This window comes from Anser anser (genome assembly GCF_964211835.1).
Source record: "Anser anser genome assembly, chromosome: 2".
In the NCBI taxonomy this organism is placed as follows: Eukaryota; Metazoa; Chordata; class Aves; order Anseriformes; family Anatidae; genus Anser; species Anser anser.
The window spans coordinates 52,486,842-52,509,093 of NC_139721.1; the positions used below are offsets into that span (position 1 = coordinate 52,486,842).

Below are 22,252 nucleotides of genomic sequence, written 5' to 3' on the forward strand. Positions count from 1 at the left end.
GCACACGTCAGACAGAGGGATATTTTCTTCTGTAAGCCTTGAGCTCTTTTACCACTCAAGTGTTCATTTATTACTTCCCTAGCATTCCAAAAAAAACCACCAAAGTTAAAGAGGCTCTTCAGAGGTTGCTTAGCTTACCCTGAAGCTTCAAGGTAGAAATAACTGTATTTAAACCATTCCAAAGATGTTTGTCTAACCCCTTCTTGAATACCACCAGTACCAGAGATTTCAGCACCTCCCCAGGCATTCTGTTCTAATAATTCATTATTCTACCCCTTACAAATCTTTCGTAATGTCTAATGTAAATGTAATTTAAGCTCGTTACCTCTTGCACTCTTCGTAAGAGACCTAGAGAATTTTTTTCACCTTTTATGCTTCTGAAGTCTTTTCACAACAGATTTGTTTTATGGAGACTTAACCACCCCAATTTTATCATCTAAGAAAAAAAATGAACAAAAGATAAGAAAACATAGCAAGACTACTATACATAGAAAGAAAAAAGTAGATCCCATTCTGGACCTACTATCTTTATCTGTGATCATATACAATAAAACATTTTAACAATGGTCATTTATCATGTTCCTCAAGAGAACCAATAAAATGCAATGAATACACATCCTCTGATGTTGCACAGATACAAAATGTATAGTTTGTTTACAAACTAATATTACTGAATGTAAAATGAAGCAACATTTTAAAAAAATATATTGGTAAAAGTCCAAAGTTTACATTTTCTAAAATATTAAATTCGTGTTTTATTTACAGACCAGCTTTCAAACGATTATTGGCATTTTAAGATAATTGCTTAACCTGATGGGTACATGTATAAAATGAAACTGTAAAACAAACAAACAAAAACAATAAGCAAAGTTTCATATAACAGTTCCAAAAATGCTATTTTCCATTTCTATTTAGAAATGCAAGATGTGATCTACCACGCGGTAACTTACCAGAACCTGGTTTAACACTTCAGTATGCTATAGGTTTCGCAAACGACCAATGTTATCCAACCATGTGCCCAAGAGTGCATTTTTTGCCCATTCCAACTTCAAATGAAGTGTTGACAACAGTTGTAATATTTACAAATTTAAAATAAAGGCTCAAAATCCCTTTGCATCACATTATCACTGTTATTGTGTCTTCTCTTGTTGACTACACATAGCAGACTGCAATCCAAAGACTACGTATTTGGCTGACTCTGTGAGTTAACAGTTAAATTAGCAGCATCTACCTCAGCTTGTCTGGAAAAAAAATAAAAAAAAAAAACAAAACAAAACAGGCAACTCTAAGTAACAGACTAATAGTGAACACTGATTCTGAACCAGTTATGACTGAAATCACCCACTGAAGTCTCCCTCTCGCTGAGAGGTGGCGTGCCAGAGGGTGGAAGCTTTGAACCTATTAGCTGGTGTGACAAGTCAAGATATAAAAACCCAGTCTGAACACTGCTGGCGGGTATGCGATAGCCCATGGCTGTGCTCTGAAACTCTGGAGGTCTGGCAGTGAATTCCAGTCACTCACCAGTGCAGCTAATTCTCCTGTGCTGCCAGAAACACTCCTTTGCCTTAACTGTGCTAGGTTAGGTGAAGTGAAAGCTGCATAATAAAAACTACAGCCTCAGGCTGTATTAGCTTTAACTCGTTTCTACGGGCCCGAGTAAGGAAAATATCTCCTTCTCCATGATGCACTCTTTTTCCTTTGTGGCTCCGTCCCATCTCCTGGGGCCTGCATAAGATTTCTAAAATGAACATAGAAACAAACGAGTCAGACTCTTTTTTCCCCACAGCAGAAGGGACTAGTGAGTGCAATGACCCTTCTTCTTTGCCAGCCTGGACCACTGTGAATAATGCCATTTTTTCAGGAAAGCAAGTACTTCCTAGCCCATAAAACTTGCCACCTCAATTAAAATGAGAGGATATTTGAGGGAGTGGAATAAGAAGCAATTTCGATTTGATCACCACCCTCCAGTACACTCTATGGTACCAACCTCTAGCACCTACCCTAGGTGAAAAAAGGAGGAATTAAAGAACCTAGGGAACCAACGGTTGTTTCTCAAAAAATGCAGGTATAACACCTTCAAAACTATGAAAAACAAGTATTTCCTTTCCATGTTTGTTATGTTCTGAGATCTCAGCATTTTAAAACATAACTCACTGATTTTGATGTCTATACCGTATGTAGTATTCCATACTGGATGAAACAAAACATCAGCCAGTGACGATCCTTGTTTTATAGAGAACTTGATCATACTCTTAAATTAAATCAAGTATTAGTGCATTGTACTGCTAATGACAACAAAACTATTTTATATTCTAAGAATACCCATCTCGGAAATATTTTAAAATACCTAACCAAGCAATGCTTTGTGTTCCTATGTAGCATTCAAATCCTCTAAAAATATTTTTTTTTTGTTTGGAAAAGATAATTATCAGTCTAAATGTATACCAACAATAGATTTTGTTCAATTTCTTATATTATTTCTGATAAATTTTCTGTGTTTTTTTTTTTTTTTTTTAACTACAAGCTATAGTTTCTAATTGCTGCTCTGCTTCAGCAGCCATAGCTGCTGCCTGTAATTGTTCTGTTTCACTCTGGATGGAATTGGCTGTAGTAACTTGTTTTCTTTCACTGTGCATATTGTTCTCATGCCTTTTTAGATCAGATGCTTTAGCAAATGCTTTAGTGCAGGAACTGCAGACAAAAGGTTTCTCTCCTCGGTGTCTTCTTTCATGGTCTTTGAGGTGGGACTTGTGCTTGAAAGCTTTATCACACATATGGCATGCAAATGGCCTCTCATTACTGTGAACTCTTTCATGCTTTTTTAGATCTGGTGCCCGAATAAAAGACTTTCCACATACCTCGCAACTGTACGGCTTGTAACCTGTGTGTATTTTCAGATGCTCTTTCAAATGAGCTTGTGTGGTAAAGCCCTTTGTACACATTTCACAAACAAATGGTCTATCAGCAGTGTGCAGCTTTTCATGTTTTCTCAGTCGTGCTTCATCAGAAAAGGTCTTACCACACGCCTGACATACAATGTGTTCCCTGTGACCATAAAGCAAATACTCAAACTTCATATCCCCAGCTGCTGTCGTCCAGCCTGGTGTCTGTTCATCTTTCACCTCACTTATGCCATCATTAAAGGTCAAAGCCTGAGGGGTTTGGGATCCTAAGTCTTTTGATTCGGTTGTTTCCATGGGCTCTACCTCTTGGCCATAGCAGTTTACTTTTCGAACCTCTTCGCTTCCCAGCTCTTTCAGAATCGCCTCCTGAACTCTCAGGGTAGTGGTAGGTGATTTTCCATCTTCCTGACTGGGGGGAGTTCCTTCCACTGTCACATCGGATGGACTGTCATCGTGATCTCCGATTTCTTCCACCTCATCGTCTTGGGTATCGTTAGGCTCCCCAATAGGACGGTTTATTTTTAGACAGTACTTGTTCTTGGACTGCGTGTTTTCTTCGGGACTAGATACATCACGCTTTTGAGTGCAGAGTTTATCTAGAAAGCGAATACCAAGAATCTGGCCCGAAGACATCATCAAATTTACATCCTCTTTCTTAACAGAAATCTTTGCAGTGTACATGTAATTGAGGACCTCCTCAAAAATATCAGAACGAAGAAAATCTATTTCTATTACTGATGAACTATCGACTTCTAGTTTTTTGAAAAGCTTTTTGAAGTAGGTACTGCAGGCAGCAAGCACACACCTATGTGCTCTGAACTTAACATCTTCAACCACGATAGCTATGTCACAAAATTCTCCTTCCAAACGTTGTTCGTTTAATGTTTTCAGGAACACAGTTTTGTGATCATCGTCATTGTACTTAATGGTTTCAGACATACTGATGAAAAACTCCTGTAAAATAACAAGGAAAAGTTTTGTAATGAAGTAGTCTAAACCATAAAATCCCAACAGCGGGTGCCATTTACACTCCAAAAGAATTGCCAGATAAATTTTTTAGCTTAACAGGACCAGGAAAAGCCTTTCAGAGTATAAAACCATTACTCTTAAACCCCTTTTAAATTTTTGAATATATAAAGAATATTGTAAATATAAATACATATAAATAACTGCAAATATAAAAATCTCTCCCTAGATTACACACTTTATAGGACACATAGTTACTTGTAGACGATATTTTTTGCATTAAGATATTAATTTATTCAAATATTGATTCACTCATCCACAATTCAAAACTTTCTCTGTGAAGTTGCGATTCCTTGTACATGTGTGATCCAACTGCAGCGAAGTCATTCTTATAACTAAATCTTCATTCTGAAAACCATATAGGGAAAAATCTAAATGTGTCAGCATAACAAACTAAAATGTGAAATACCAAATATACCTCATGCCTTACCATGAACAACGCAGGAAATTTTCTGAATAAATGGTTATTAAGTATTTGACAGATGATTAACCCTTACAATGGCCCACCTTCAGCCTGAAAGACAGAAAGATAGTAACATTTTAGGAAATGATAAAATATATTCCATAAGTTATTTTAAATTAGCACGTTAAAACACAGTATTTTCCATTATTTACAATGATTCTGTATACATTATTAAAATGCCCCATCCTACCAACAACTGTGTAAATTAATTTGATAGCACTGCTGTCATAAACCATGCATTTACTTTCCTCTGGCTTTTACATTTCCCTGACTCTGCTTTCTTGCTACTTACTTTGGACTAGAGCTGAAAGACAGAAAAACTTCCACAGGAATCAACACATTTAACCTATTAAGCCACCAAGAAGACTGAATGAGTGAATTCTGCTGAATTAGTGAGCTGACCAAGCCCAGTGGAAAGAGTGGTAAGCAGCCAGAGCAGCTCAAAGGACAGCATGTTGGGCTGCAGATGGATGAATAGAGATGGATGCAGAGAGACCAAGGATACCAGATCTCCAAAGAAACAATAGAGATACTTGAATGGCAGAGGGATAGTGAAAGACACAGAAGTTACATTATTCAATCCCCATCTCCCAGAGGCAGCCACTTGTGGTGGAGACAGGAAATGCATTGGAGAGGAGGGTAATCTAACAGTTGGTTCAAACACCTCCCTCCATCACCTCACGTGCGGCTACAGGACGCTCAACTCCCAAACTCGTATTTATCCTTATTTTTCTATGACCATACATGAAACGGGACCAGCTGACAGGTACGCAACTGCCACTTTTTAACACAGTATGGAAGCAACCAGCACCCTGCAAATGTGCTTGCAGGTCTGGCGTTGCAGCGTGTGGTGCCAGTGACTTAAGAAAACAAGTCCAAAAAAGAGAGGAAAACCAGAAGTATTTTCATTGTCCGATATAATCAGATGCTAAGACAGCCAAAAGGGAAGCGTATTGATATTTGAAATACACAAAACCAAGAAGCTGTGTGTGTTTTCCTGGGCCGCCCGGCTCTGCCGCCCCAGGACGAGGCACTAACGCAGCACTGATGAGGGCAGGACCAGTGACTAGCCCAAGAGGATCTGCTGGGAGTTCGCTGCCGGCTGGGCGAGACGCTTTCTGAACCAGCAGCAAAGGGCCAGGGCTGACAGGCGAGCAGCAATCCCACCCGTCTTTGTTGAACGTGCAATCGCGCTGCGGCTCCGCCGAGTCTCAGCAACCAACGCGGGCCGAAAGCGGTGCCGCTGAGCACACGAGCGCGGCCGCGGGGAACGGAACCCGGCGGGCGCTCCTCCGGAGAGCCCGCAGCGCCCTTGCGGGGCCACCCTCCCCCCTCGGCCGAGCCGGGCTCCCCGCGCGGCCCGCCGGCGCGGCGCCGTGCCCGTGCCCGCCCGCTCCGCGCACCCGCCGCCGAGGACGCGGCGCGGGCGGGCTCCCGACGGGGCCCATCCCTCACAGGAACCCGCGGCAGGAAGGCGCCGCCCGCGCTCCCGGCCTTCCCCCCCCCCGCCCCCCCCACAGACGGCGCCGCCTCACGGGGCTGCGCAGCGCCCCCCTCCCTCAGCCCGGCCGCGGCTTCCCGCCTCCGCCGCCAGGCCGCGCGCCCCTTTGTTGCAGCGGCGCCCGCGCGCACCCGGCGGCGGCGGCGCCCGCGCGGCGCTGCCGTTGGGGGGGGGGGGGGGGGGGGGGGGGCTCGCGCTTACCTGCCGCCCGCCCGCCCGCGCGCGCGCGGAGCCGCCGCCGCTTCCCCGGGAGCGGGAACGGGGGGGGGGGGGGGGGCGGGGGGGAACGGGGACGGGGGAGGGAAAGGGAGGGAAGGAGGAGGAGGGGGGGAGGGGGAATTTGGGGAGGGGGGCCGGGGGGGGGTCCGCGCGCGTCTCTGCGGCCGCCACCGCCGCCTCCTGCACGAGCACTCAGTGCGCGCGCGCGCGCCGGGGGCGGCGGGGGGGGGGGGGGGAACGTGCATGCGCGGTGCGAGCAGGGCGCGCCTCAGCCGGGGAGCGTGGAGAGGAGCACAGTGTGTGTGGGGGGGGGGGGGGGGCGCGCTCACGGCCGGCTCGGCCCCAACGGGCGCCGGGCACCCGCCCGCGTGTGCGAGCCCGGCCCCGAGCGGGAGGGGCGGGCGCGAGGCGGCCGTTAGGGGCGGCCGCGTGAGGCACGGGCGCGAGGCGGCCGCTGGGCGGCGCGCGGGGGCGGGGCCGCGCGCCGGCCGCGAGGCAGCGGGCGGGAAAGGGGCGCTCGCGCCCGGCGGCGGGAGCGGGAGCGGGAGCGGGAGCGGGAGGCGGGGCCGCGGCTCCTCGGGGCCTGTGGGCGGGAGCGCTGAGGGGAGCGTGCCCCGGCCGGCGGCGCGCAGCGCGCTCCTGCCGGCACCGCGGCTCTTCTGACGGCCGGAGAGCCAGCGCAGCCGCGGGGAAGAGCCCTGGCCGCACCTTTCATCACCCACCTCCTTTATTTTATTTTGTTTTATTTTATTTATTTTATTTTGTTTATTTTTTTCGTGAGGTGCCAGCCTGATGGCACGGTGTCCGGTGAAACAACCCGTGGATAAATAAAGCTTTAAAAGTTGCAAAGTGGTAACTTTTGCCCCTTCCCGAGTCATCTCTCGTAATGTTTTTATGATACACACAAATATATTTAGCGAATTGCTCGCCAGCTGGATCACTTGTATTTTTAAAATTATTAATTAGGAAATGTATATTATCTACCCAGTTTTAGATACTATGAAAGTAAGTTTGTATTTTGACTGCGCAGATGGGGCTGCCAGGCTTGTTTTTGTAGCGACGCAGGTGATTTGCATTCAGGAAGCAGAACCGACTGTGTTAAACCAACTCAGAGGTATTTCTGACCCCCATACGAGAACTCCCTCCAGCATGGAAGGAGCTTCCCACACACAGCTTCAGGACGTGTTGTATGTTTTTGTGACAGTGCCTTGGGCGCTCTGGTGGTACCCTCCTTAGTCCTGAGTAACGGAACTGCTGCGTTTACTGACTTCACAGAATGGCTGAGGCTGGCAGGTCTCCCTGGAGGCCCCCTGCCCCAGCCCCCTGCCCCAGCAGGGCCACCCAGAGCAGGGTGCCCAGCACCACGTCCAGGCGGCTTCTGAAGGTCTCCATGAGGAGACCCCACGGCCTCTCTGGGCAGCCTGTGCCAGTGCTCGGCCACCCGCACATTCAGACAAAACCTCCTGTGTGTTGGGCTCCTGCTTGCGCCTGCTGCCTCTTGTCCTGTCACTGGATGCCACTGAAAAGAGCCTGTCTCCTTCTTCTTTGCACCTTCCCTTCAGATATTTATACATACTGCTGAAAGGCCCTCTAAGCATCCTCTTCTCTGTGCTAAATAGTCCCATCTCCCTCAGCCTTTCCTCACAGGAGAGTGCTCTGGTTCCACAGTCATCTTAGCAGCCCATTGCTGGACTCTTAATAGCTCCACGTGTCTCTTCCACTGGGCAGCCCAGAGCTGGGCACAGCACTACAGATCTGGTCTCACCAGTGCTGAGTAGAGGGGGTAGGGTCATCTCCCTCATCCTGCTGGTGACACACCTAATGCGGCCCAGGATACCACTAGCCTTAATTTACTGCAAGGGCACATAGCTGGCTCATGGTCAACGTGGTGTCCACCAGGACCCCCTGTGCTGACCAGCAAATTGTGCCTCTTTTGCTCTGTGTTTCTGCTACACCTGCACAGTTCCCAGCACAATGTGAATGTGCTCAATATGCAGGGGCATGTTGGACTGTACTGCACAAGATCTGAGTTAAACTCCTAGTGGAGGACAGCACGGTTACCATAAGGAAAGTACAGCCCTTGGTTTCGTCTCTCTGCTTTCTGTCTGATAAGCTACTTTTGAATGAGTGCTGCACGTTTCAAGTTGTATCAGGAGCAGCTCTCACTGAGATGCTAAAACACAACAAGCCTGTGTATCCAGGTTATATCTCCACAACTATGACCTGTTGAAAAATGAAACGTTGCTACTGCCAAACTGTGTCATATTTCTCATCACTTGTACCGTCCCAGGTGTTTGCCAAGTGGTCTGAAGTCAGCTTGGTGAGCTTGCAAGCTGAGCTAAAACCTTCCTCCTTTCTGCTTGGAGGTGCAGGAACACTGCCTGACTGTAAATGCTATAGGTAATATTATAAAGCACATACAGTAAGCAGTAGGCCTAAAGGTTATTAAAATTCAGCAGTACCAGGTGATAACAATAAAATTGCAGGTGCAGGTTATTTAAACTACTGCATGTTGAGACAATTACCCGTTTCCCTGTGACGACTTTTGCTGAGTGATTGAAGCAAACAAAGAGACCAGAGTCACATGAAAAAAGTCACGTCACAAGCTTCTGGTGAAACCTGCTTGTCTGAAATGCAGCTACAAGCATGCACCCTCTACGTCTCATGAAGGCCCTACACTGAAAGGTAGCAGAGGCCTAGCAGTCATCTCAAGTGCTGGTGTGTGGAATCTGCAAGTAAAATGGCTGCTCATATGAAACTGAAGCGGGTCTGGATGTGGGCAGGTTGCTCTGGGCTTCAGGAATAAAAGAGAAGAGGAAAAGGTCACAAAAATTTCTAATACAAAGAACTGGGGTCAAAAGTACATGTTACTGAAGGTAGAACATAAAAATAGGAAAACATCTCCACTAGCATGTCGGTAGGCTAATATACATCATGTCAGTTTGCCAAAAGTAAGTGTTTCCTCAGTCTACTGGAAAATTCCCTTCTGCAGAAGAAGTGTAACCAGGAGGAAAAAAAATGCCCTGATCCTATACATCTGAGTGCAACACTCTTCCTGTGAAATTACCCTGTACAAGCCCAGATTAATATTCGGGCTTTGAAGCAGATTTGCTGTTTTGCTATGTGATTCACCAGACTGTGGATACTGTGGAACTGTTGAACTAACAGGCTGTCTCCAGACTGTTTTCACTGCAGGGATATATGTGTGGGGAAAATGAGACCTTTGTAGGATGGGCTTGTTGGTTTTGCAAATTGAGTAACGGGAGTGCAGGGTTACAAGTGCCACTTTCTGCAATCATACGTGAGTGAGACATCGGAGGTGTAGGCAGGAAATGCTGAAGGTTTGCTTCTAAAATGTTGAAAGTGGTGACTAGCTTTAAAATATATATTGTGTCATCGCGTTCTTGTGTGTTTGTGGTGTTGGTAAAGTCTGTATGAGCTACAGGCAATGATACAAACATCTGAATATTATGGCCTGTTTTCACGTATACTGACTGTATCTTGGTCTTGCAGAAAGAGTCATCCTTCAGGGACGTAGATTTCCCATGTGAACTTTGCATGGGTCGGATGTTCCATCACACGGAGCGTGCAGAAGACAGTGAAAATACAAAATGTCCACTCTTCGTGAAAGGGAATCTCAGAGCCTGTTCACGTATTCCCACACATCAGCAAGGACTGTCTGTTTAAGCCTCTGTGGAGTAAAAGCGAATGTGCTAGGACAGAGGACAGTCACAGAGCAGATGCTCCTCGCAGAGCCTGTTACCCATAGCAACCTGGCGAATTTCCCAGCAGAAATTTGCGTGCAACTTAGTCATGGTTTTGCATCATTTACTCACTTCTGTGTTTTCAAGCATCTTCAGATGCTTGAAGACGGAATAGTAGAGAGAAACAAGGAGGAGCAGAGCACAGGGGATGGAGGTTGGTGGCACTGCCCTCGGTTCAGCTGCACCAGCAGGAAAGGTGGCGAGGCCATCTCGCCATCCCAAACACTGAACAGTGCTAACAGTTTGCACCTGTGCCTGAAGGCACACAGGTCCTGTCTAGAGACCCTGAGCTCTAAAATTGTATTTAATAGTGCTTTGAGGTAGAAGAGCATCTTAATTGTACACTGTCCCTTGTGATTTAACCTGGCAGGCAACTAAATACCACACAGCCATTTTCCCACTCCCACACATGGTGGGATGGGAAAGAAAATAGAAAGAAAAAAAAAAGTAAAAACCTGTGGGTTGAGATAAAGACAGTTTAATAGGACAGAAAAGGAAGAGAAACAATAATAATAATAATAGTAGTAGTAGTGGTAATAATATGTACAAAGGAAGTGATGCACAATGCAATTGCTCACCACCTTCTGACCGATGCCCATCCCATCCCTGAGCAGTGATACCCCCATGCTCTGTCCAGCCACCCCATATTAATTATTCAGCATGATGCCGCATGGTATGGAAAATCCCTTTGTCCAGCTGGGGCCATCTGTGCTGGCTGTGTCCCCTCACAGCTCCTTGAGAACCCCCAGCCTCCTCCTGGCAGGGCAGTGTGAGGAGCTGAGAAGTCCTTGAATCCGTGTGAGCACTGCTCTGCAACAACTAAAGCATCAGTGTGTTATCAGCATTATTCTCATCCTAAATCCAAATCACAGCACCATACCAGCTACTGTGAGGAAAATTAACTCTATCCTAGTTGAAACCAGGACATCCTACACCTTGTGCCACATTTATCTACAGTCACGTGTAGTAGTACATGATGACAAGCTTGTCAAAAGTTGTGGTAGATTAGGATATGTGGCATGCAAACTTTGCAGTTCACGCTGTGTGCATGCACGAGGCACTCCATATTCTTTTTGTTCCTAAGCAAAATAGTCCAGTTGTAGCTTGCATAATATTGGATACCTTATTACAGTCTGTGTCTGACTCTCTGCCTCCCTCTCATCCTTTTTTTTAATATATCTTTATTGATGTTTTGCAGTTTGTGCTCCATTTCTTTATTGATTTTTCTCTATTTCTTCCCTGTATCCCCACTGCTCTCTCATTTTCCCTTTTCCTTCCTTTGACCATCAGTTTTCTCTGGGCCCAATACTTGACTCTGTATGACACCCTTATGTGATTCAAACGATGCAGGGAGTGAGTGAAGAAGGATGCTTGCCACTTCCCAATACCAAGTGCCAGAGGTGATTCATGAAAGCCTCACTTTCTCTCTTCCTCTTCACAAGTATCCTCTCTGTGTTTCCTTGCATCCCATGCCATTATATTCCTGCCTCATGTAGTTTTGATCCTGTACTCTGGTGCTGGAGCTAATGATGCAGGTAGTGACTTAGGGCAGCAGCAATGTTTATTGCCATCCACGGAAACCAATGGAAAGGGGACACAGAATACAGGTTAGAGGTCCCAAAGGAGAAAGAATGTGCCCTATGGATTTGGATTCTTCATCCTAGGCAAATGTGGTATCAAATGAACAAAAGCCTAAAATTACACGTTCAGTCTTAATGTGGATATTTCTTGACTTTTGAGTGTATAATAATGCATTATAAAAAGAATGGAAAGCATTTTGCTGAACTAGTTAATATTCAGTAGGTGGGAGCTGCTTCTGTGCTTGATTCCTGTTTGTATTGCAGGTTGTGCTAACGTTGTTACAAACACATGCCTAAGAAAACTGATCCACAAGAGTATAATAGCTTCTTTATGATTGGCCTATCAAAAAGAACAGATTTCTCACATTTACAGGTGAGGTATTATCTTTTTGATTTACAGAGCACATGTACCATCTGTTCCCATAATGCTGGTACAGTGACTTCAGTTTCAGCCATGTTTCATGTCCAAGGCAGATTCTTTCAGGATGCAGTTAATAGATGAGACTGCCCTTCTGTGAGTGATTCGCTTGATGTCCAGTTTGCTTGTTTTAGTAGGTTAGACACATTTTTTTTGGATGAATGATCTGCTGATGTGAGAATGGGCTGAGGGGTTACCAATTTACAGTGGATCTTGCCATGGCTATATGAAACGTTAATTTTTATTCAAATAAATATTTTTGGGCATGGCATTTTCTGCATTTTCTGAAAGGAGTTGAGCTTGCCAAGTGTACGCAAGTACTGTTAACTATAATGTATTTATTTTGTCAAAAGAAAAACAAACAAACAAGCCTTTATCTTTCATTTGAGCATTGGAAACTGTCCCTTGTATGTGTGGATAGGCTATAACCGAAAAATCAGTTGTCTCACAGCTACAGCCCTCAGTCTCCCTTCACCCTCATTCTTTGTGTTTCGTTATTCCTAAAAATTAGATGTTTGTTGTTTACAACACGAATAACTTGTTAAATTCTCCATTGCTATTTTGGTTATTTAAAGCTCTATAAATAAACTAAAAGCAGTGTCTGATCTGATAATTTCACATCCGTCAGTATAAACAACCACACAGGGTACAACCACAGAATAAAATGGAATCTTGTCCACACTACACAAAATGCTTGAAAGTCTGTAGCTGAGACCGAATGACCAGGATTCATGCATCTCAAAAATGCCATTGGTAGAGAGGAATGAAGTCCCCCTAGCAGACAGCTTGCATGCTTCCAGGTGATACAGCTGCCTCCATCAGCAGTTGATTGCAGACATGAGATTCCCGTTTTGAGAGCATGCTCAGGGTGGCACTTTGGTTAACAGAATGCAAAGGAAAACTCCCTAATGGCAGTTTTTGCCTTATGTACAGTGGTAGTTAATAAAAATGGTTTTTATTTTTGCTTTCCTCCTCATGTCTTTGCCATAATACAATAAATGTGAAATCAACACAGTGGCGAAGAGAGGCTTAAGTTCAGAATTTGTATGATTTTATTTTTCTGATATCTGTCACTATTTGGATGTTTGGATGATCTAAATAGTTGAGTTTATTTCGGCAATCATATGCTTAAAGACGAGTGTAGAGCTTCATACAGCGGACACGTTGTGCAGCTCTGTGAGTGAGATTCTGTTTAACGTTAAAGGGCTTTTCTGCACATTTGCTAATAAACATGAACTTTCACTTAAAAAAAAAAAGTGGAAATTGTAGACTGAAGAGCACTTTCAGTGAATATTCTATTTTACACAGTTGAATCCTTTACCAGCACTTTTTGCTGAAGAGACCAGGAATTTTTAGCCAGTTAACACCTGCAATGTTGATCTCACTATTGCATCTGAATATTTGTTGAAAACAAGGAAACAATTTTATGATAATTAAAGCAGAATTCAGAACTTATCTCATCTAGCACCAAAGTCATTAAAGATCACTGGAAAAAAATGTCACCCCAAGAAAACATCCCAATCACCAAATTATTTGAACTGAGCTGGAATCAGACTAGAGGCAAAAATGCTCAGTGCTCTGTCAGAACTGTTAAATATCACTGATTGTAACCTGCTTAAGAATAAGAAATATTTAGATAAGGGAACAAAAGGGAGAAGTGTTTTATTTGTTTTGAGGGAATAAATGGGCCTAGAAAGCTAAAAAAAGTTATCCTCATGTCATAGAGCACTAAGTAGTTAAGAATTGGCTTTTCAGCTTTCTCTGTCCTAGGACAAACACCGAACCTTTATAATCTGTCATGACAAATATAGAAAAAGAAGGAATATCTCCTGTATCTATTTCACTTGTCTAAACTGAGAGTCTCTTTGGTTGTATTAAAGATGGCATTAACTGTCCTGTGATATCAGTCATTCAAACTAACTTCCTTCTAATTACTTGCTAATGATACACATACATGAAATAACAGCAAACACAGAAATAGACATTGAAGTTCTTCTGGTGCTTACTATTGCTTATAACCTTTCAATTTCAGAAGAACAAGCCTTGCACATTGCCTTCAGGCAACTCTGAGATGTAACTAATTTGCACCAGCACTAAAGCTGTTTAAGATACTATTTTTAGCTGATGCCTTTGGTCACACAGTTATAGGAGTGCTGCAGAAAATGGAGTCTTATCTGGCAGCCCCAAATGCTTCTCAAGCAGAGGAGGAGAAACAGAAACACAAGGGGAAGAGCTAAAGAAGTGAGAAGGTGAAAGGAGGAGCACAAATCTGATGTTGGACTGGCACAGGTCTGGTAAAGGCAGCACTAATAGCTGTCTTCCCCACACGCCTTAGGCTGGTCAGAGAATTTCCACAACAGATCCTGGCCTTGCAGCAGTGGTAGGTCCCACGGTAAAGCATCCCCCTTACCACCTGCCGCTACTGTTGGTGGCAGTAGGCTTTGGTATTTAATGAATTTGGTTGCTCATTTGCTGTTAAGTACAGTACACAGTTCTGTCCCCATGTTATGAAAGGTATGCAATAAAAAAAAAAAAAAAAAGAGCAGAAAATAATTTCAAAATTATTTTGAGGGCTGCAGAAAGTACAGTAAGGTACTTCCAAGGCATAAGCTATTTAGCTCCCTCAACAATAACGCATTAATATGATTTGATTACAGCGACTAAGACACTAAACTTAATGGAAATAAAATACCTGTTGAATAAAGTGTTCTTTTGTCCAAAGAGAAAAAAACAAAACAAAACAAAACAAAAAAAAACTGAATTGCCCATAGCTGGAAGCTAAGACCATGAAACCATTCAGACAGGCCATGAAGCATATATTTTTTAAACAGAGGGAGTGATTAACTGTTGGAACAAACCAGCAAGAAAACTAATGGATTCTCCATCTTTTGAAATCCTCCAGTGAAAAATGAATGTCTTTGAAAGTCATGCTTAGTCACACTCTAGCTAATTGGCTCAAAGTAAAAACAGCAAGTGACATTGTGTCCTGTTTTATATAGGAGGTCAAATTAGATAGTTGTAATAGTTCTCTTTCGCTTGCCACCTCTGATATACTGCAACTGCCAAAGGCCTACATTAAAGGAAAAATAATGCATTGAAGTTAGACACTCCAAGGGTAAAAAAGGCAGAATTAAGGTTACTCCAATAATCTTCACTATGATCCTCTGTGCATTTGCATTGTGATGCACTCTTAACTGCTCAGTCCCTCAGATTGTCCTCTCAACATGGACCATTACCAGAGTTATAACCCTAAATCTTTAGAAATCACAGACTCTTCTATTGCTTGATCTAAAGAAAGTCCTGTATTGGGTTTACGTGACAAGGTTTTGGTAGCAGTGGGGCTGCAGGGGTGGCCTCTGCGAGCAGAGCCCATCAGCTGCCCCATGTTAGATAAGAGCCAGCTCCAGCCGGCTCCAAAAGGCTCCATCGCTGGCCAGAGCCAAGCCATTGAGCAACACTGGTTGGGCCTCTGGGAGAGCAGATTTAAGGAAGGGAAAAAAACAAAAACCTGCTGTACAACAGCAGCTGGGAGAAGGGAGTGAAAACCAGCCCTGCAGCCCCCCAGGTGAGTGCAGCAGGAGGGCAGGAGGTGCTCCAGGCAGGCAGCAGCAGTTCCCCTGCGGCCTGTGGAGAGGCCCCTGGTGGAGCAGGCTGTCCCCCTGCAGCCCATGGGTCCCACACGGAGCAGATCTCCACGCTGCAGCCCGTGGAGGAGCCCCCGGTGGAGCAGGTGGATGTGGCCTGGAGGAGGCTGCGGCCCATGGAGAGCCCCCGCAGGAGCAGGCCCCGGGCCGGAGCTGCAGCCCGTGGAGAGGAGCCCACGCAGGAGCAGGGGGTCTGGGGGGAGCTGCCGCCCGTGGGGGACCCGTGCTGGAGCAGTTTGCTCCTGGGGGATGGATGGACCCCGTGGTACGGAGCCGTGTGGGAGCAGTTCTTGAAGAGCTGCTGCCTGTGGGCAGCCCCCACAAGCTCAGTTTGGGAAGGACGGCATCCCGTGGGAGGGACCCCACGGGGAGCAGGGGCAGAGAGGGACCGTGAAGGAGCGACAAAGTGTCAGGGACTGACCGCAGCCCCCATTCCCTGTGCCGCTGCACTGCTTGTGGGGAGATGGAGAGGAAGGCACTTTTAGTTTGCTTTTAGTCTCCCACTGTTCTAGTCTGCCAGTGATAGTCAATAAATTATATTAATCTCCCTATGTTGAGTCTGTTTTGCCTGTGACAGTAATTGGTGAGTGATCTCCCTGTCCTTATCTCAACCCTTGAACCTTTTTTCATCATATTTTCTCCCCCTTTTCCTTTGAGGAGGGGGAGTGAGTGAGCAGTTGTGGCTGCTTTTCAGGCTGAAACCACCACAAGTTCGTGTCTTATACTTTTATGTGGGTCAGCCTTAGCAAGGGGTGCAATGAGCACATAATTGTATGAAGGACCAGCAGAATGAAAGACACTTTGTATCAGTGTCGAGTGAATGGAAGTATGGGAACTCTGATCTTCCCAAGGGCATGGGAACTCTTAATCTTGAAGGAGAAAGGGTACCCCATTAGGGTATCAGTCTTGTCCTGCTTATTCTGAAAGGCAGCATGGGTATGGAGGTGACACAACCCTGTAATATTAAGAACAAATATTTTATTCATAAATACAGATACATCATATCGGTCACAGCCTAATTGCAGAATACAATGTATTTTGTAAGCAGGATTTTTTCTTTCTCTTATGTATGTGTGTTAGCTGGGATGCAGACAAATATGAGTCTACCACATGCCTGTTAAGAAAATGGATGATACTGTGAAAAATTGCTGCCCAGCAATTTACTTAAATGCATTCTACTTACAGTCAGTGGGAATGCAGTGACTCATAAGGGAATTAGGTGTGAACCCATAATTTATAATGTAGGATGCAGAGAAAACTTGCTTATCCACTAACATGAATTTTTGAACACATCACTTCATATTTAGGGAATAATATGTGTCTTTTTTCTGTTTTTGTTTTGTTTAGTTTGATTGAGAAAAATGTATAGAGCTGTGCAAGAATCTTTTAAGTCCATTTATAAAGATATGTGTTTTTATGGCTCTGTACACAGCACAGTTTTTAGGAAATATGTTTACTACTTTAAAGGAAAATAATGGTGTAAGTATATTTATAGGGTAGAGAGGAAAGACTGATTTTATTTATGTCACCCTTGTCTCTGGGCAATCAAAACATTACATTAAGAAGTCATATGTAATAGTATAAATGAGAAATCTAGACTTTAATTTGTCTAATTTTAGTGTGCCCCTAGATTTTTATGTGAAATATTTGAAGATCTCACTCTACGTCCAATAAAGTAAACAGAATAGCTCCCATTGATTTCCACCGGAGACAATGTCAAACTGCATTTAGGATAGGGTTGAGTGTATCCTAGCTCTCTTCAGGTTTAATGAGTTTTATTCTGATAAATTCAAAACTCTTACCATAAATTAACAGTCTCATTAGTTATAAGATGAAAAAAACAACTACATCTCCATTTAACTCAATGGGAATATAGAAAAATAATATCCCCTACTAGAATCAGCATAAGCATTATTACTGTCTTCTTAACAGATTTGAATGTATGTAGTATGATTGATACTTCTATTTCTGTTCTCTACAAACTGTCTTGTTCCAGTTCTAAATTGTTAAGAGGTGCAAAGATGAATATATAATAGAGATGATGGGCAGAAAATACTAACTTAAGATAACACAACTTTAGCAGCTCTCCCACCTCCTCCCTCCCCCCCCCCACCCCCGAATTTCTTCTTGGCCCTTCAGCACTGTCCAGAGTTACAGGTTCCTTAATATTTTCTGGACCACAAAAAGCAAACAAAACCCAGTCACATGCATAATAAATGTTATGGTCAGCAATATGCTTTCCTCCAATGTCAGTGTGGACCATCGTGCCAGGAGCTACAGGTGGCCACAAATGATTTCAAAGGGTCACATTACTCAATACTTTAATTCTCCTCACTTCACAGAGACCTATTATTTTTGCCTTTAAATGTCTGCAGCATTTGTGTCAGTTAACTCAAGGAGTCACTGGTATATTTCCTTCAAAGAGTAGAATATTTCTAGCAAATTTGCTAGGTGTTTTTTTTTTTTTTTTTTTTTTTGTACCTGGTCTTAACAGATTCCACAGCATACATCACAAAGTCTCCTTTTCAGCTACTTTCCCATGAAGTCCAATGTCAAAAAAAAACCTAATACTGCAGCTTTATGAAGCTTAGCTCTGCCTTAATTTTGCTGCTGACTTTAAACACAGCACTCTCTAATAGCTTTTCAGTGCACCCTAATCGGTCTAGGTCAGCTCTGCTACCATTAGAGAAGCTTGAAAATATCCCAATACATTACAGCTGGTAATATTTAACCTACAACAAAATCTGACTGACCTTTGAGAGAACTGTTTAGATGCATGCAATAGACATACAAGGATCCACACGGATAATGTACTTCCTTAAGTATACTCATGCACACAGATACCAAAAATAGAGATGCAATGCCTACAGTATAAAAAAAAGGGTACAATACAACAGATATGGCAAATAATAATAAAAAAATAAAAAATAATAATAACAATCAATTTATAATTGGTCTGCCACAGCAAGAGGTTGTAGCACACTGAGGAAACCTATAAATATTCCAAATATGAAGTGCTTGCATGAAAGGGGGAAATTGGAAAAGATTCATAGGATAAAGCTGCTGCGCTCTAGAATGATGATCGACTGTGGTGTTCCGCTTCTGCTAGTGAAATGCTTTTGTGCAGACGGGCTTTGACTGAAAACAGTGTTGCTTGTTCAGCCATGGGATTATCAGATTTAATGCCAAAATGTACTTTTCTTCGCACCTTGTTTGACCAAGGTTCTTTCAGCTGCTCATGTCCCCAGTACAAGTGTATGCATTTCGCAAACTGATGCACGGTGTCGAATGGATGTGGGCTTTACAGTCAAAATCAGGCTGTATGATTCAATACCATACAAGCTGCATGTAATGCAGGAAACATAATCCTATAACTCATTGCAAGTTATGTGAATTATTAGTCCCATGAAAATAAGTAGAAGTTACATATGCTTGGTTTGAACAGTTTATGCTTTATAACCACAGTCCGTCAGAATCTTTTCCACACAGAACCCATAAAAATATTTCCAGCAGCTGTGACTGCCAAATTATGTGGGGCAAGTGAACATTGCTCAGTCTCTGTAAGTACAAAGAGACTTAACAGTCATGCCTTATGGTCATCCCAAGCATTACTCATTCTGCTTTGCCTAATGCATATTTTGGACTTAAATGCCCACTGACTTCTCAGCCAAAGCTGTTAGTGGTATAACTACAGCCTCTGATGGCAATATAGCAAGCCTATTTGCTTGATATGTGCTGTGATTACAAAATAAAGTAGGGTTACATTAATCATTTATAGTACATCTGCAGCATAATTTGCAAACTTAGAGTCTGATTATTTTATGCATTGGCAACTAAACTAATCTGTATTTATTGTTCAATCCCAATTTATTATTCAAGGAATTCAAAAGGGATGGCTAAGCATCATTCGCTGCTTTCTAGCTTCTGCAGTTTCCTTTCCTGTTTTGTTTTAGTATGAATGCAGAGAGATGGTCTCAGGAATGGGGGAAGAGAAACACGTTCTTAAAATAAGAAACTCTTTTTCTAAAACTCTAGAGGAGTTTCACAACCCAGATAACAATTATCTGACAGGGACACTGACAAAGATGTAGCAGCTTCTCAAAGACCTTGCATAAATAGCATTTTACACATACACAGGCCAGGAATTATTATTAAAGCACCAGTTCCAGTATCTGTATGCAACATAAGTCAAAGGAGGAAAGGAAAGGGATAAAGAAAAAGAATTTTAATAGTATCAACAATATAATAGCTCTGGCTACTGTCTGTTAAATAGCTCAGTCTACAGAAAGTAATACTTCAGGGCTAAATCATCTTTGAATGGTGGGTCTCATGAAAGTGAAGTCAACAGAAAGTCCATCAAGTGCTTTAAGAGAGGTTCTGTCCCTCCATAGGCTTTTCCATCTCAAGTGTCATCTCTCCCTAAATTAAATGAGACTGGACATTGCTGATGTTCATACCCATTAGGTGGAGATAAGTGCAAATAAAGCATGTATATGATACACTGCTATTGCATTTTGACTTTCATTCTCTAAGCTTGTGAAAGTCAAAACAGGATATTCCACATGCTGAATGGACAGTGCCGTCCATATGGGTAACATTCACTTAATGGATAATCAGGGTTATTTATGCACTTTTTTTTGTTGTTGTTGTTAGGGAGATTTTTTCTTCTGAATAACTGCAGCAATTTCCATATTTGCTCCCGTATCAACAAGGTGTATGGAAGTAAACCAAATTCTGGGTGTTAGCCTTATGTTTGCACAATTATATCTTGTCATAGCTGATAAAATGACAACAGGCCAATTCTCATGCATATTTATGCTAATCAAAGTGCTAGGATAATTCTTACTTCAAATATGAGGCAATGTGGCAGTTGTTTCTATTAGACCATCCTGCTAATATCTCCTATTGATGCCTACGGGACGAGTCCTTGCGTGCTCTGGAAGCAGCTTAGCCCATAGGATTATTGCCTTAAGAATAGAAGCCCTAATTTCAGAGAACTCTTTCAAACTGCCTGAAACTTGGCAGAAGCAAGAGTAAAATAACAACAGCTATAAACATCACCTCTTATATTGATATAGGCTCCCTCTTATATTGATATAGGTTCTATAGATTTCATTCATTTCAGTAGCAGAAGATCCTCTGTTTACGTACATGATATCCACACAGCATTTCAGTAACCTTCACTATTTCATTTTTATCCTATATGGTACCTCACACCCTGTTGTATCCTTTGGCACTTAGGGGGGCAAACACTTGTAAGGTGATGTACCACATACAATGCATGTAGCTACCTTGAAACTCTCTCCAAAGCCCAGTTTAGAGAAAACTAGCAGGTTTTGGTTGTTGTTTGCTTTAAGTTCATTCAATGTGTACATTCTCCAAGATTCTTATTTGCTTAGATAATTATCTTGTTTCAGAAGAACCTGAGTCAGCCTTTATCAGCTTACTAGCTTTAAAATCTCAAATGTAACTGGATGTTTAAAAAAATAATAGTAAAAAAGGAAGCAAATATACTAGCTTAAGAGCATATAGCTTGGCACGTTAATGACATTATACTTTATTTTTATTTTAATCAGTGACTTTTTGTTCACAATATTTAAGTATTTAATGCACCATCCAAATCAGGAACAACTGTTAGAGCTTTGGATCAGTATGCTGTCTATTAGCATACTGCATTAAGTGTTAGCATTATTATATAAGTTTACATGTTTTGCTGTAATAGTTACCAGATCAACAGGGCTATGTATGATCAACTCAGACTAAGTAGATCATAAAAGCCTTAGCATCACAGGCTGCATTGATTCAGCAATATTCTCTTGCTGTCCTCTTAACATGCTATTAAAACTTTTTGCTTCATCATTGTGTAGAAGCAATATAAGCCATGAATTCTACTCAGCCCATTACTGTGCTTATCCTGAAATGTACAATGTGTTGCTCACAGGAGTTCCATTTAATCTTGGGTACTTGTTACCACTCAATTTCTCCTGATACATCCCCATGCACTGTGCCATTTTCCTCTCTTAAGCTCTCTGGTGCAAATCAGACCAGAGTGAGGATGCGACAGATTTCCCTTTCTAGTCTTATTTTCAAACATTTTCACCCCTCTGACGTTCATCGCATTTGACTTCACCTGACTCTTCTCTTATTATCTCCTGGGTACCTGGGCTCTGTGGGTCACTGTCTCTAATTTTGTCTTACAGTTCTCTATTGAATGTCTTTCTCCTCTTCTTAAGGTCTGACATGCTCAGGCTTCGGTGATCTCCTTGTTGATGACCCACTTTAGCTGCCCATTTCCTCTTCCTCACCTCTGCTCAACTTCCAGGCTTAGCTCAAAACTTCCCACAAGGCTAATTTCCCCATTAGGGTCTTCATTAAATAAAACTCTCTGTGATGCTTGGGTCTGTTTGACCTCTGTAAGTTTCAGACTCTTATATCATATATCAGGCCCTTATATCAGGCTTTTGGCTCCCATCATCATGTCCTATCACTAGTTCAGCCTATCAAAATTTATGCCTTAATCTCTCTTAGCTGGCTTGCCTCTTAAATTGAGGTCATCCTTGATTTCTTCATGTTTAATTCTTCTCTACCTTTGCAGTGAAGGCTGTTTTCATCTCCACTGTGAGGTCAACCAAGCCCTGGCTGAACGTTCATCTTATCTTTGCATCTTCTCCCACTGCTCTTTTTGCACAGCAGGGCTTTGGTGCTGTGTCCTCCCACTCTAAAGTCACTTCTGT

The 22,252-nt window shown here is 43.1% G+C and overlaps 1 protein-coding gene across 2 annotated transcripts; it reads right to left on the bottom strand.

The window, feature by feature from the left end:
- Positions 1–488: 488 nt before the first annotated feature.
- Positions 489–6,317, bottom strand: ZBTB14 (zinc finger and BTB domain containing 14). 2 transcript variants are annotated; one of them, XM_083827158.1, is made up of 3 exons: positions 6,095–6,317; positions 4,360–4,443; positions 489–3,857 (listed from the first exon to the last, which is right to left on the bottom strand). In XM_083827158.1, exons 2-3 carry the CDS (start codon positions 4,360–4,362, stop codon positions 2,514–2,516), a joined length of 1,347 nt encoding a protein of 448 aa, XP_083683284.1. In that variant the 5' UTR covers positions 4,363–4,443; positions 6,095–6,317; the 3' UTR covers positions 489–2,513. The 2 variants fall into 2 exon arrangements, with proteins under 2 accessions (XP_083683284.1, XP_083683285.1); XM_083827159.1 differs by lacking the exon at positions 6,095–6,317 and having other exon boundaries at positions 4,360–5,773.
- Positions 6,318–22,252: the final 15,935 nt, after the last annotated feature.